The sequence below is a fragment of the Enoplosus armatus genome, chromosome 5, assembly GCF_043641665.1.
Source record: "Enoplosus armatus isolate fEnoArm2 chromosome 5, fEnoArm2.hap1, whole genome shotgun sequence".
In the NCBI taxonomy this organism is placed as follows: Eukaryota; Metazoa; Chordata; class Actinopteri; order Centrarchiformes; family Enoplosidae; genus Enoplosus; species Enoplosus armatus.
The window spans coordinates 12298199-12314666 of NC_092184.1; the positions used below are offsets into that span (position 1 = coordinate 12298199).

At 39.6% G+C, this 16468-nt stretch overlaps 1 protein-coding gene and 1 pseudogene across 1 annotated transcript; both read right to left on the reverse strand.

Moving 5' to 3' along the window:
• Positions 1-2252: 2252 nt before the first annotated feature.
• LOC139285132 (extracellular calcium-sensing receptor-like) lies at positions 2253-6521 on the reverse strand. The gene is made up of 6 exons (XM_070905610.1): positions 6208-6521; positions 5700-5997; positions 4770-5564; positions 4368-4595; positions 4071-4194; positions 2253-3166 (listed from the first exon to the last, which is right to left on the reverse strand). Exons 1-6 carry the CDS (start codon positions 6519-6521, stop codon positions 2253-2255), a joined length of 2673 nt encoding a protein of 890 aa, XP_070761711.1.
• Positions 6522-9596: 3075 nt separating this feature from the next.
• On the reverse strand, positions 9597-14861 carry LOC139285448 (extracellular calcium-sensing receptor-like; annotated as a pseudogene).
• Between the last annotated feature and the right edge of the window lie 1607 nt (positions 14862-16468).

The window sequence follows — 16468 nt, forward strand, 5'->3', positions numbered from 1 at the left end:
AAGGAATCTGTTTGCATAGTGTATACATGGTATGTGCCTAGGGTTAGTGATGTCATTTTAATACAGAATGAAGGATTATACCTAGCAACCACACCAGGTCTCGGCTTTAAGGGTTCTCTGGAAAGGCACTAGAACACCTTCAATGACTCGTTAAGATTAGGGTTAGCTGATTTGCAACATAGTGTAGGCCAGAGTGTGCCACCATTATAAAAACAATAAAAACATTATTTGTCAAGGGGCAGTTAGCAAATATTATTGGTCCGATCCAGGCCTTATGCACAAATATAAGATATATTCAAGATGAGGCAAACATTGAAAGTCCATGTTTGCCTCATCTTGAATATATCAGAGATATATGTCAAAGATTATTTTTTTATATTTTTTTAACAAACCTTGAGAATAACACTTTCAAAATAAAATATTTCAAAACTGAATTTGACAATTCACAATACATGTTCACAAACCAATTTTAGGGAGGCAAAGATTGAGTCTACTTTTAAGCCCAGAAATTTCAAGAAATGGTTCTCCTCAAAATGAAAGTCAATTTTACCTCATAGGATCTGCAAACACGGTGAGTTATAAATAGCCTTTTCTCAAACTATTATAGAGTCATCTCATTACAGCAATGTCAAAGCAAGAAATAACATATTGAACAATGGCACTGCATCTACAGATCTAAAGATCTACTAAAGATTACTAACAGATGACTTTAATTGGAGGTGTGGCAGGCAGCACTGGCATGAGACTGACTATGACTGGAGCCCTGACATATGTTATTAACATAATTTACGAGGTTCTGCTATTAAAAAGTGCTCACCATGGTTGACATCTGCATTCCAAAAGAAGCTATATTTATGTTGCGTAAATATACGTTACGTTACGTTTGTGCGGTAAACCAACTAGGAAAGGGAAGGCCACGGGCAATATTTTCTTTCCTAGGATGGCAAAGCGAAGGCATGACCCGCCCTTCTCTGCTTCTAATTGGCTTACCCTGATTCTTACTCTAACCCTAACCAACCCTAACCAGCAAAGGCAACGAGTATGAGCCAGTCAGAGGCAGAGTAGGGCCTTTGCCATCCCGGGAAAAAAAAATTGGCTTGCAGCATACTACTGAATGATGCGCATCAGAGGGGATTTAGAAGTGGTTACATGCCGTACACCTGCAAACACCCTGCACTACACCACTGGCTTCGTGTATTGTGTATATGTGATGATAGGTTCAATGTCTTCAGGTGTGGTGCATTTTAAATGTATCTGACCATCCTCGCTGCCACCAATTGTTTTTTTCTATTGCTATCCAGAAGAGGTCACTAAGGTGCCTGGAGGGCATAATTGGTGGTAAAACATCAACTGTGCTTGTTGCAGTTTCTCACCCTGCTTTTGTTGGAAGTCAGTCTGATTCCTTTCTGCATGAATAATGTGCTCCCAGACAGTTTTTAGGTCTGCGCCTTCCCATCCAATGCAGGTTTGAACTGCTGCGGTTCAGAGCTCCGGGCAGAGTCTTCCAATGAAAGCATTCTTGAGTAGATTGTCGTATATGACGTTGTCTGGCTTGAGACCTAACTGGAAGATTTTCCACATGCTCACGGAAATCAGTGGCACGCTCACCTTTGTTCTGTTGGGTACAATGGATCCCGGTCCAGTCATTGCGTATAGGAAAATGGTCCTTCACTGAGGTGGAGAGGGTGTTCATCTGTTGAGGTGGTTGAAAGGGAGTCCCTACTTCTCTTTTTCTTTTTTACACTTCCCTCTGACAGTGTTTTTACATCAAACCTGGAGCAGAGCTTGCCGCTCTTTGTTAGATGTGCAGTAGAAACAATGAGTCTCCTGTTCCCAATAGCAGAACCAAAAGGATTAGCCTCAACAATGGCATAGCTTTGCTCTGCTCTTCAGACAAGGCCAATCAACTCTACAGCTCATGGCTACATGTTTAAGCCATAGAATTATTAACTACAAGGGGGAAGTTATCATGGTTGATCTCAAGCCTCAGGAGACCAAAGGAAACCAAACAAGTTTAATCAAAGATGTTATTTTTCTATGAAAATGTGGATTTTATTCATTGATTACAATTTCATAAACTTTATTATTGTTGCGAAATCAGTAAATAATTAGTGTTAGGCATGTACATTTGTTTGTAGTTAATTAAATATATTAGTTGATATAATTGTATATCATTTGTATTAATACAAACTATTCAATAAAATAAAGATAGATGTCCAGTTAACAAATTATAATGTAAAATTATGATGGAACTAAAATGATTTTGGTGCCCCCTTCCCCATCATATTCTTCTTTGTATTCTTCTCTGGTTTCAGTAAGATAATATAACATTTTGGAATAAAAATACAAATGAGCAGTCCAAAACTTGAAGCCAGAATAGCAAAAATCTCCACAGCAACACTGAACTTCCCAGGAGAGCTGACATACGCTGGGATAAAAGTGATCCATACTGCGCAGAATATCAACATGCTAAAGGTGATAAATTTGGCTTCATTGAAATTATCAGGCAGTTTTCGAGCCAGAAAGGCAAGAATAAAACATAACATGGCCAGAAGTCCTATGTACCCAAGTACAGCCCAAAAGCCTACAGCTGAGCCCAGAGCGCACTCTAAAATGATTTTGTCCTTGAACTCCTTAAAATTCTTAAACGGAAAAGGAGGAGAAATTGTTAACCAGAGGATACATATGACAACTTGTATGAGAGTGAACCCCACAACACTGAGTTTCTGGTGTACAGGCCCAAACCATTTCATCACATTACTACCTGGAAGTGTGGCCCTGAAGGCCATTAACACCACTATTGTTTTCCCCAGAACACAAGAAATACAGAGGACAAAGGTGATGCCGAATGCTGTGTGTCGCAGCATGCAGGACCACTCAGAGGGCGGACCAATGAAGGTCAGAGAACACAGGAAACACAGAGTCAAAGAGAAGAGCAGCAGGAAGCTCAGCTCAGAGTTGTTGGCTCTGACAATAGGAGTCTGCCTGTATCTGAAGAAAATGAAAGCCACGAAAGCAGTCATGCATGTTCCAAATAGAGAGGCTGCAGTGAGCAGTGCTCCCATAATCTCTTCATATGATAGAAACTCTGCCTCCTTCTTTACACAGGCATCTCTTCTCTCATTTGACCAGAACTCAGGGGGGCATCGCACGCAGGTGATAGAATCTGAAAAATAATATTGAAGCAGGAGTTAGACTTTCTCAGTACATTTGTCTTTTCTGTCCCTATGTTGTATCTTTTCTGTGCCAATTAGACAGACACTGTATGATTACCAGATAATAACTGGACTACCTTATGACAGCTACATGGTATCATCATGAATTATTTGGATCTTATAAGTACAAGATACAGTATTTATTACAGCATTTATTGCAGTTTCAGAGAAAGAGATGTCTAAACTTCACCAGATGAGACCAAAACTGTCTGAATGCTGTGAGGAGAAGGTAAGAAAATACCATAGGTATATTTTTGAAAATTGAGTTGACTGACCCATTAATGACTAGTCTGTCAGTAATAAGTTATAAAAAATAGTTTAATAGCATCATTGCACTATCAATTTAATAAAGTAAATCAAAATTAACTTAATAATAAAACATTTCTGACATTATGACTCATACTGGTTGTGCCAAATAATACATTGCTTCTGACAATGCATGCCACAAGCCCTCACTTCTCCTCCTATGGATGTGACCCAAGACCTCTGAGAATGAATGGGATGAAAATGACACAGAGTGCCCCTATCTTACCAGGGATTTTTTAATTTTTCTATAGGAAATCTTTTAGTAATTACAGTAATTTTAAATACCATTGAGTTACATACAATATTCACGTTGAAGCTTTAACCTTGACATGCTTTTCCAAGACTGTGCACAAATTTATGTAGCTGATTTCAGACTTTTGTATCAGTATTTGTTTTATATTGTTTTTTGGTTGTCTTAAAAAAATTACATAATTACTGTATAATCCATGCTTTTGAAATCAAATTACAAAACAATGCCATTTCTTAAAATTGGCATGTGAACATAACAAATTTTAGATTGTTGTTGTCTTTCATTTGATATTACTACACCTGTAATGTTGCTTATTTCTCCCTCTGCACATCTTAAACAGTCATAGCAGCAGATAGGCTTTCCTTTCTGCAGAACCTTGCGACTTCCTGGGGGACACTTCTCACTGCAAATTGACACAGGGACCTGCATGAACAAAACAACTATGAGAAACATGTATGGACATTCACTTTGACAAGGTGTTGTCTTTGTAAGCATCTGTTATTAATTTTGATTTATTGAAACCATTATGTTACCGTAATAACTAATAACTCAAATAGACTGTCATCAACAATTATAGTGATCACATGGTATCTTACCTGTTGTGAGTTATGCACCCAAATGAAAGACTTATTTTGCAGATGCAGCTGTTTGTCTACAGGTAAAGATGCATCATGAAGACCGACTGTGACAAAGTCCACAATGCCATTTTCTGTTGGCTGCCAGTTTATAATTTCATACTTTGCTGCTGGGTCTCCATTCTCATTAAAGTAAACCTCATCTCCTTCCTTTGTTTTGAACTGAATCTTTCTTATGTGTTGTAGAATCTAAGAAGATATGCATCAATGTAAATCATTATCTGACAAACATTTTGTCGGCCTATTGTCTCAACAGCATGATAGACAGACTGCAACAATTTATTTTTCATCTTTTAAACTATTTTCTTTGTAAATGTGACTCAATGTAAAAACTATGATTTAAGTCTCTGGTGTATAACTCACCGTAAATGGATCTAGTTTCACTTTGTTGTTACATGTTTTATTACAGCTGAGAATGTTATGAAGTGCGTGGGCCACAGCATACACTCCTTTATAGACATTGTTAAAGATAGGCATGAGCGACATATCAGTGAAGCTGTTTTGCAATCCAGTCAGATCTTCATGTCCTGTACATTCTCTCTGATTCCCTGCTGATGACATTGACTGCTTGAATTTACAGCTAAATAATGTCTCCCAAAACTCTGTAAACATTTCATTACTCAATGAATTGAGTAGCTTCACATCCAGTATGAACTCTCTCATGCCACTGACATGTGCTTTTGGGATGGACAGGCCTATGGCACCATCCAGAATGTGATGTCTATCCATGGCTGCAGTTTGGGAATCCAAGATCCAGCCCTCACTACCTACCCACTGGTACCCCGTCAAGTTGTGGTGAGACAACTCGTGTATTAGCACATCCATATCCATGTGTGAGAGGAAAGCAACAATCACCTTGGAAGTGGAAGCCTTGATAATGTCAACTATCTTTTGTATCTTTTCTGGTGGATCTGTTCTAAAGAAGGATACAGAGTACTCCAGACAGATGCCCAGAAGCTTTGCAGTTTCTGTGAATGTGGCCATGCCAATATTTCCGTAATCATCATTTGTTCTAATAGCGCCAACCCAAGTCCAACCAAAGTGCCTGACCAACTGGGCCAGGGCTCTGCTCTGGTAGTAGTCACTGGGAATTGTTCTGAGGAAGGATGGGTATTTGGTTTTATCACTGAGACAAGCACAAGTAGCAAAGTGGCTGATCTAAAAAAAAACAAAGAAATGATAAATATATAAAATTTTAAACATTTAAACAACAAACAACGATTTGATGTGACCAGCTGGAAGAATTTCTGAATAAGAATTATTTTTCACAAATATAAATTTCATTTCTCTCACCAGTGGAATATGAAAGGGTCCAATGACAGTAGCTATAGCCATGCAAGGAGAGGAAGAGGTCACTCCCAAAATGGCCTGCACTTCAGCAGGTCTGGTACATTGTGTCTTATTGGGTGCAGATACCAATTCATTACCATTAGCCAAGGCCAGTGTGACTGTTACACCTCTGGCAATGGAGCCACAGGTATCATAAATCTTATAGCCCAGAGAGATGCCAGGCAGGAGGTCTGTGCTGTTATTAATCTCCTCTATGGCAAAGAGCATAGCCTGAGCATACTGGAACCCTCTGAAATTCAAACTTGATGAGAACAGTTATAAAGTGATGACATTGTAATCAATTTGACCTTGAAATACAAACAATAGCATGGCAAATAAAAGCTTTTGACATAATACACACAACATGGAATATTTCCTATTTTAATACTCAGTTTAATAACCTTTGTGTACATGTTTTCTATCTGTACCCACTTCCTCTTAAATCTAAATACATTTCTATGGTATAATTTACCTGGTGCATTGCAGTGGCAGTGGCTTCTGCATGTAGGTATCATGTCTGTCTTTCCAGCTGCTGTGGAAAGAGAAGATTCCCCCCAACATAATGTCCCCATTTTTAGATAGCTGGGGGTTCTCAGGATCTCCTCTCCGCCTGCAAAGCGGCTCTTCAGCCTGAGAGACAGACGCCACCAACAACAGCTGTAAGAGTGCCCAACCCTTCTCTGGCCACCTCTGTGTGGATGTCATACTGTTTAAGAGTGCCAAACCACTGGGTGGCATCATATGTACCTTAATGTAAATCAAAAACTTGTACTGGTATTCATACATTTGAGGGCAGCATAAAAAAATGATAATAGAGCGTGGTGTTTTATCTCTGTGGACCTACAAGGTGGGGCGAGGGGAGAGAGGTGCCCAAACAGAAAAAGGGTTTTGGGCTTTAGCCTATTTCAAATATCTTAACTTGTATATTATTAACTTATTAACTTGTATACTTATATACATCTTATATGTTATCAGATTATAATATTAATTTGTAATGTAGAAAAGGTTTCACTTTTTCACGTTAACATTTTAACATTCTGGAAGCACAATTTATAATTACTATTTAAACATTGAAAAAAAATTCAGGATGAAGGTGATGTAAAATTGAGAAAATTTGACTTTTTAGGTTCCACAACAGTACGGTCTTCTAATTTCTTATTTTGTTTTGTTTTTGGGGGCACTTGGGGTCAGTGCAACCAGCTGTAAATATAACATTATCACAGTTGATTTGGCTATCATGTTATCAGTTACATGGGTTAGCTTATTTACACTTCAAGCAGACACAGAACATTATTAGTCATGGAGTCATGCTTGTGTCCACCTGATGAATGTCAGCCTAATATTCACTATTTTAGCTCTGTTTTGGTCTCCACCAACTTTTTTGCTGCTAAATGCTGTACTTTGTTCACTAGGTAGTTGCTAATTTTGTATGTCTGGCATTGTTGGGCAGGAAGCTTACGGTAGGTTTTTAGAATTGTTTTGATGAATACAGCCTGTTGCGGCTGAGAACGATGAAAGTGAATCAAAACAGTGAAGTTGTGGGGTGTAACACCAAAGCAGAGCAACAGAGACAGGCTGGGGTGGTGAAAGATAGAATAAAATAATACATTTTAAGGCAGTTCTGACAGTTGACAGAGAGACACTAGAGACTCTGAGCTTGGAAACCAGGATAGCTCTGGCCATAACAGTAAGCACAGTCTGCAGGCAAGGCACAATAGACCTAAACTTGCCATATTTGACAGAAATGATGACTGGGTCTCTTTCTTGTTGCCACTTGAGCACCAGGCTAGGAAGTATGAAAGGACTGCTTCAGAAAGAGTGGACAGGCTGCATGAATGCTTCAGAGGAGCTGCTATATGGTATGTATAAGGTAGAGAATTGTCAGCTCAGTTTGCAGAGGGGGTACAAGGGCTCATCACACTTATGTATCCAGGTGTGGATCTCCAGCTGCAAGATGAACTGGCAACTGATGCCTTCCACAAAGGTCTAACCCAGACCCAGACCCAACCTAGACCCAGACTCCCTTGCAGAGGCTCAAAAGTGTGTACTGTAGAGGCTCATGAGCATAACTGCAAAGCTACCTTGGGGTGTGAAACTGAAAGAAAGAGCAGAGCAAGACACATTTCTTGTGCTGACGATGGAGACTGTGATGACTTCACTGCTACCTTTTGTAGGGTACAGACCCCTCAGTATGTAACTGCGGATCAGTTTGCTGCACTGATTGACCAAGTAAGGAAACTTTCATCTGAATTTGTGGTGTGGGGCGAGGTTGAAGACCAAAGGCCAGGTGTGCCAGCTGTACTAGAGCCTTTGAGCATCACAGAAGCTGTAGCCTCTGGAAATGTTGTTACCACCATGGAGAAGTGGGTGCCAGTCAAGCTATGCAACTTCTCAACCAGCAAAGCTGCCCTGCCAAAAGAAGAAGCTTATCCTAAAAGGACATCATGTTCACAGGAGCAAAGTGTAGTGCCAAGCAATCTCTCATCTACTTGAGCATCTCCAAGACCTGATTGGTGCTACTAGTGAGGAGAAATGGTTTATCAAGCTGCTGTTAACTTACCAATCCCTCTTCCCCAAAAGTGATTCTGACTTGGTTTATCTGTCTGCTGTCACTCACAAGATTGACACAGGAGCAGGCTGCCAGCACTCCAAATGCTGGTGCCATTTCAAGGCCAAAGAACACTCCAACAGATGTGACTGTTACCCAGCTGGACAGAACTTGTCTGAACATGTCAAGGATGTACGTACTCCCAAAGACTTCATAAGCAGTAGACAAGGTTTGATGATGACGATGTTGTGCCACTGGTGGTGAGATGAGTCTGGCAGTAAGACCAGTGGTGATAACATACAATTGATGGAAACAGCCATCCATTTGTTCCTAAACTAGAGACTCTTGTAGTTAACTGGCTGCAGTCAGTCAGCCTTGAAGAACTTGCCAAACATCAGAAAGCTGATCCTGTCCTCTCCACCCTCCACACATAGAAAGAAGCAGGGACACTTCCATCTAAAGATCAGGTGATTCTTGAGAGCCCTGCTTTGAGAACGTTTTGGCTCTGCTGGCATCAGGTCATGCTGCGGCAAGGCAACCTTATTTGTATAGCACAGTTCATTCACTGAGGCAATTGAAAGTGTGATAGGAAATACCGTTGTTTCGCATAATTTGAACTAGTGGCAGCATGTTTAGATTTAACAGAAGAGGCCCAAGTATCGACCCCTGGGGAACTCCAGTTCGCTCAGATACGCAATTACTAATGGCTATAATGTTGTTTCTATCTTGTAAGTATGATGTAAACCATTTCAGGATTGTGCCAGACAGCCCTACCCATTTTTTCCGCAGTCCGTATTAAAACAAATCTCATTCAGAACCTATATTAGAGCGGTCTCAGAACAAAATCGATTGGAAGATATCAAGAATATTATTGTGGGTTAGGAAACTGTTGTAAGAAGACAATATTATTATTTTATTATTTTACTTATGAATGGCAGATTCAATATGGGCCTGTAATTACTAATTATCAAGGGATCATTGTTATCATTTTTCAGGAGAGGCTTAATAACTCTAGACTGGGATGTCCCTGAAGCGGTCACAGCTTGTGCGGGATTGGAATAAGGTTTCTGAGACAGATGTCAGAAGGTCTGTATACATTTCTCAATGTATTTTTTGTCTGGACACTGTGGAAAGCGTATTTCAGAAGGTTATTGATCTCTCCTGGCCAGTAGGCAATCCTAACCACAAGGGGGAGTTAGTTTGGTTTGTAGTTGAGAGAGAGGTTTGTTGGTGTAAACTGGAAGTGACCAACAGTAGACATGTGGTGGCAGGTAATGAGGGTGAGGTAGAGTTCAATATTGTGTAAAATAAATTCAAGAGGCTACGAAGTGGATGGACAAGGGCGGACAGAGAGACGGCCGCGGCACTGGTGTAAAGAGCGGTGTGGAGTGGCAGGTCCTTGTGCAAGAGGAGTGCTCAGGTATGGCTGGTAGGGGGATCAGAGGCAACAGTAAACTGGAACGGAAGGGGAGGAAGAGCGGAGGAAAGTCATACAGGTCAAGGATGTCGTACTTGTTTTACAGCTGGATGTTATAGTGCGAGGGTACGTGTGAGGAGTGCCTTCCTCACTTGCTGCAAGCATCAACCAGCTTCCAGGACTTGTGGTGGGATGGAGTGGAGCTGACCAGGGCTTTGGGCTTAGCCCCAAGCCGTAACCAGGAGTCATCAGGGACAGTGACAGAAAGTGATACTGTCAAGGAGTTTTTCGGCTTCCTGGATCTGTTACAATGTGGAAATCACGGCTCATATTATGTTAGAGTACAAGAACATTCATACAGTCTTGGAGATTTGGTACATGTAAAGGATGCCACCAAAGCTTCTAGCACCTTGGAAGGGCCCCTTGACTGTTTCTGTATGCTGTGGTCCTGTCCTCTATGAGATTCAAGAGTTGTTGCACAGCAATATAATGCACCATGCTTAATTTAAACCATACGATAGTGAAGTGATTCCTGCTTGGGTTAAAAGCCAACCTAAAAAAAACCAAACAAAATAGATGAGAAGTCAAAGACATTCAAGGAAAGACTGTTAAAACCGTCAGTGGTCATGTAGTTAATAATCCAGATATATTATTCGGATATATTCAGGAACTAGTTACCAATGGAGAAACAGACAGTTTAGTTAATTCTGCAGCAGATAGTTAATGTATACAGCATATGTCAGAGCTTTATACACATTCAATATCAAGGGGAAAGTTATCATGGTTGAACTCAGGAGACCAAAGTAAACCAAACAAGTTAAGATGTTTTTGTCTCTAAAACTGTGGATTTCAGTCTTTGATTTATTGTATTTATTTTAATTTGTTTGTACTTAATTATATATATATTAGCAGGTTGTCCACTGATCACAGAGTTGGCAGTTCGATCCCCAGCTCCTCCCGTCCACATGAAGAGGTGTCCCTGGGCAAGACACTGACCACATTGTTCCTGATTGTCAGGCATCATGCAAGGTACATTGCTGCCAACAGTATGTTGGTATGTGTGTGTATGTGTGTGTGAATGGGTGAATGAGAGACAAACTTTAAGGGGCTTTAGATAAAAGCACCAATTATACATTGGTGGATATATATATATGTATATATATGTGTGTGTGTGTATATATATATATATAACATTGCTATATTAAAGGCAGTTATATCAATAAGCTATGTCACAAATAAAAGGATATACAAAAATCTACTAAAAAACTACTACAGTAGTACACTGCGAGTCTTTAAATGAAGATATATAGATACTTGACTGTTTGGTTGACAAATTATTATGTAAAAATGTTGATGCCAGCATGTCTTTGCCACCATATTATTTAAAGTTTTCAGAAGGACTTTGATGCCCCCTTCCCATCATATTCTTCTTTGTATTCTTCTCTGGTTTCAGTAAGATAATATAACATTTTGGAATAAAAATACAAATGAGCAGTCCAAAACTTGAAGCCAGAATAGCAAAAATCTCCACAGCAACACTGAACTTCCCAGGAGAGCTGACATACGCTGGGATAAAAGTGATCCATACTGCGCAGAATATCAACATGCTAAAGGTGATAAATTTGGCTTCATTGAAATTATCAGGCAGTTTTCGAGCCAGAAAAGCAAGAATAAAACACAACATGGCCAGAAGTCCTATGTACCCAAGTACAGCCCAAAAGCCTACAGCTGAGCCCAGGGCGCACTCTAAAATGATTTTGTCCTTGAACTCCTTAAAATTCTTAAACGGAAAAGGAGGAGAAATTGTTAACCAGAGGATACATATGACAACTTGTATGAGAGTGAAACCCACAACACTGAGTTTCTGCTGTACAGGCCCAAACCATTTCATCACATTACTACCTGGAAGTGTGGCCCTGAAGGCCATTAACACCACTATTGTCTTCCCCAGAACACAAGAAATACAGAGGACAAAGGTGATGCCGAATGCTGTGTGTCGCAGCATGCAGGACCACTCAGAGGGCGGACCGATGAAGGTCAGAGAACACAGGAAACACAGACTCAAGGAGAAGAGCAGCAGGAAGCTCAGCTCAGAGTTGTTGGCTCTGACAATAGGAGTCTGCCTGTATCTGAAGAAAATGAAAGCCACGAAAGCAGTCATGCATGTTCCAAATAGAGAGGCTGCAGTGAGCAGTGCTCCCATAATCTCTTCATATGATAGAAACTCTGCCTCCTTCTTTACACAGGCATCTCTTCTCTCATTTGACCAGAACTCAGGGTGGCATCGCACGCAGGTGATAGAATCTGAAAAATGATATTGAAGCAGGAGTTAGACTTGACAGTACATTTGTCTGTTTTGTCTCTGTGTTGCATCTTTTCTATGTCTACAAGACAGACACTGCATGATTACCAGATAATAAATGGATAACCTTATGACAGCAACATTTCTCATTTTCCATGAACAAAGAAATTTGAGTAATTTGAAAAACATGTGAGTTAAATACATTTTTCAGATTGAGGTTTTAACCTTGACATGCATTTCAAAAAGCATACAGTATATGTATGTAGCTGACTTCAGACTTATGTATAAATATTTGGTTTTCCACTACATAATTACTTTATAATATTTTGAAATCAGATTACAAAACTATACCATGTCTTCAAATTGGCATGTGAACATGACAATTTTATATTTTTGTTTTGCATTAAAATATTACTACACCTGTAATGTTGCTTATTTCTCCTTCTGCACATCTTAAACAGTCATAGCAGCAGATAGGCTTCCCTTTCTGGAGGACCTTGCGAGTTCCTGGGGGACACTTCTCACTGCAAACTGACACAGGGACCTGCATGAACAAAACAATTATGAGAAGTAAGAATGGTCATTCACTTCGACAACGTGTTGTCTTTGCAATCATCTATTGCTAATTTTGAAACTGAACATTATTGTTATCCAGTAACAATAACCAATAAGTTATACAATTATGACAATTCAAATAGACAGTGATCACATGGTATCTTACCTGTTGTGAGTTTTGCGCCCAAAAGAAAGACTTGTTTTGCAGATGCAGCTGTTTGTCTGCAGGTAAAGATGCATCATGAAGACCGACTGTGACAAAGTCCACAATGCCATTTTCTGTTGGCTGCCAGTTTATAATTTCATACTTTGCTGCTGGGTCTCCATTCTCATTAAAGTAGACCTCATCTCCTTCCTTTGTTTTGAACTGAATCTTTTTTATGTGCTGTAAAATCTAAGAAGATATGCATCAATGCATCAATCAGCTATTTGTTTCCAAATTTCAACCATTTGTTTGTTAATGTGACTTAATGTAAAAACTATAATTTAAGTATTTGGTGTTCAACTCACCGTAAATGGATCTAGCTGCACTTTGTTGTTACATGTTTTACTACAGCTGAGAATATTATGAAGTGCGTGGGCCACAGCATACACTCCTTTATAGACATTGTTAAAGATAGGCATGAGCGACATATAAGTGAAGCTGTTTTCCACTCCAGTCAGATCTTCATGTCCCGTACATTCTCTTTGATTCCCTGCTGATGACTTTGACTGCTTGAATTTACAACTAAATAATGTCTCCCAAAACTCTGTAAACATTTCATTACTTGTTGAATTAAGCGGCTTCACATCCAACATGAACTCTCTCATACCACTGACATGTGCTTTGGGGATGGACAGGCCTATGGCACCATCCAGAATGTGATGTCTATCCATGGCTGCAGTTTGAGAATCGAAGATCCAGCTCTCACTGCCTACCCACTGGTACCCCGTCACGTTCTTATGAGACAACTCGTGTATTAGCACATCCATATCCTTGTGGGAGAGGAAAGCAACAATCACCTTGGAAGTGGAAGCCTTTATAATGTCAACTATTTTTTGTATTTTGTCTGGTGGATCTGTTCTAAAGACGGAGACAGAGTACTCCAGACAGATGCCGAGAAGCTTTGCAGTTTCTGTGAATGTGGCCATGCCATTGTTCCCGTAATCATCATTTGTTCTAATCGCTCCAACCCAAGTCCAACCAAAGTGCCTGACCAACTGGGCCAGGGCTCTGCTCTGGTAGTAGTCACTGGGAATTGTTCTGAGGAAGGATGGGTACTTGGTTTTATCACTGAGACAAGCACAAGTAGCAAAGTGGCTGATCTAAAAGAAAAAAGAAATGTCAACATCCCAAATGAAAGACTCAAAATATAAAATGTTTACACTGCGTACTACAATGATTGCACAACCCCTTTTGCTATGAGCAGCTGGAAGAATTACAGAGCAATAATTATTTTTCATGAATACAATCTAATTTTTACCAATCTTACCCACCAATGGGATATGGAAGGGTCCGATGACAGTAGCTATAGCCATGCAAGGAGATGAAGAGGTCTCTCCCATAATGGCCTGCACTTGGGCAGGTCTGGGACATGGTGCCTCGGAGGGTGCAGACACCCTTTCATTACCATTAGCCAACGCCAGTGCAACCCTCACACCTCTGGCAATGGAGCTGCAGGCATCATAGATCTTATAGCCCAGAGAGATGCCAGGCAGTAGGTCTGTGCTGTTATTAATCTCCTCTATGGCAAAGAGCATAGCCTGAGCAAATTGGAACCCTCTGAAATTCAAACTTGATGAGCACAGATATAAGTAGTTTAAATTGCATTCAATTTGTCCTTGAAATAGAAACAATAGCATGGTAAATGAAAACATTTTATGGCATTAATAAACACAACAAAATTATTTTAATACTCAGTTTGATAACTTTTTTGCAACTGTTTTGTATCTGTACTCACTTCCTCTTAGACATTTTAAATTTAAATAGATTTCTGTGCTATAATTTACCTGGTGCATTGCAGTGGCAGTGGTTTCTGCATGTAGGTATCATGTCTGTCTTGCCAGCTGCTGTGGAAAGAGAAGATTCCCCCCAACACAATGTCTCCATCCTTAGATAGCTGGGGGTTCTCAGGATCCCCTCTCCGCCTGCAAAGCGGCTCTTCAGCCTGAGAGACAGACGCCACCAACAACAGCTGTAAGAGTGCCCAACCCTGCTCTGGCCACCTCTGTGTGGACGTCATAACTGTCTAAGAGTGCTAAACCACTGGGTGGCTTCACATGTACCTTAATGTAAATCAAAAGCTTGAACTGATATTTATGCATTTTAGAGCATCATAAAAAATGATAATACAACAATGATTTTTTATCACTGTGGACCTACCTATAAGGTGGGGCGAGGGCAAGGAGGTGCCCAAACAGAAAGTTTTAAGTTTCACAACTGAAATTTAAACATTAAAAAATAATGCAGGATGAAGGTAATGTAAAGCTGAGAAAATTAGACTCATTGAGCTCACTGAAATGCCTCACAACCATATAGTCTTGTTAAAAATGCATTAACTGTTTCTGTTTCATTTTGTTTTTGGGGCCTCTTATGTACTTTAAAATCGTAAGTGTGTATATTATCACATAACAATATTAAATTATGCTGTACAAAAGGTTTCCCTTTTTTACGATATTAACATTATAGAAGCGCAAATTATACTTGAATTTATAATTGCAATTTAACCATTGAAAAATAATGCAGGATGAAGATTATGTGAAGTTGAAAAATTAGACCTTATTTGGCTCACTGAAATGCCCCACAATCGTAAAGTCTTTTTAAAAATGCCTTAACTGAGATTTGTTTTTAGGGCCACTTGAGGGCAGTGCAACAAGCTGTAAATACAATCATTACAAACATTATCACCTTATAAAGTTCATATGACTGATAATAGCATTCATTTGGAGTCATTTTTGTGTCCACCTGATGAATGTAAGTCCAATATTCACGCTCTTTAGTTGCTAAATGCCCTGCTATGTCCCCCAGCTAATGTCTAACTTTGTCAATCTGACATTTGGTGCTGGGCAGGTATCATACAGTGGGTTTTTATAGTTGTTCTGCTATGCACAGCCTATTGCGGCTGAAAGCGGTGAAAGTTAATCAAAACAGTAAAGTTATGGGATGTAATGCCAAAATAGAGCAAAAGAGAGGCTGGGGTGGTGAAAGATAGAATGTCTTAACATATCTTTATGTTAATGTCTCAAATATAGTACAAAATACACTTAAACCATTTAAAATACATATACCCAACAATACGTACTTTTGGTGCTTCTGGAATTGTCTGAAATATGTAAATTACATAATCCTGCCCTGTAATGAAAAAATGCCTCCAATAAAAAAGGTCGCCATCTTGGGCCAATTCAGCTGGTTGTGCTGAGCCTTGCAGTCGGCACACAGTCTCCCTTTCCCATGAGCAGAACCAAGAGGAGCAGCCTCAACAATAGCATAGCTCTGCTATTCAAACCAAGCCAATTAGCTCTACAGCTTATGCCAGGGCTTTTTATGCGTTCAACAACAAGAAGGAAGTTGTCATGGTTGAACTCAAGCCTCAGGAAACCAAATAAGTTAAACCAAAGATGTTTTTGTCTGTGAAAGTGTGGATTTTATTCGTTGATTTCAATTTTATCAACTGTATTAAATGTTCTGAAATCACTTAGGAATTAGGAATTAGGCTTGTGCATTTATTAGTACTTTATTACATATGTATTGGTTGATATGATTGTATATTACGTCGTATTAAATGCTGTCATCTCAATATGCTACATCACAAAATAAATGATAAACAGTAGAAAAACACTACAGTACTACAATACAAGATAGATGTCGACTTGACAGTCTGGTTGACAAATTATTATATAAAAATTTTAATGGCAGTATATGCCTTTGCCAC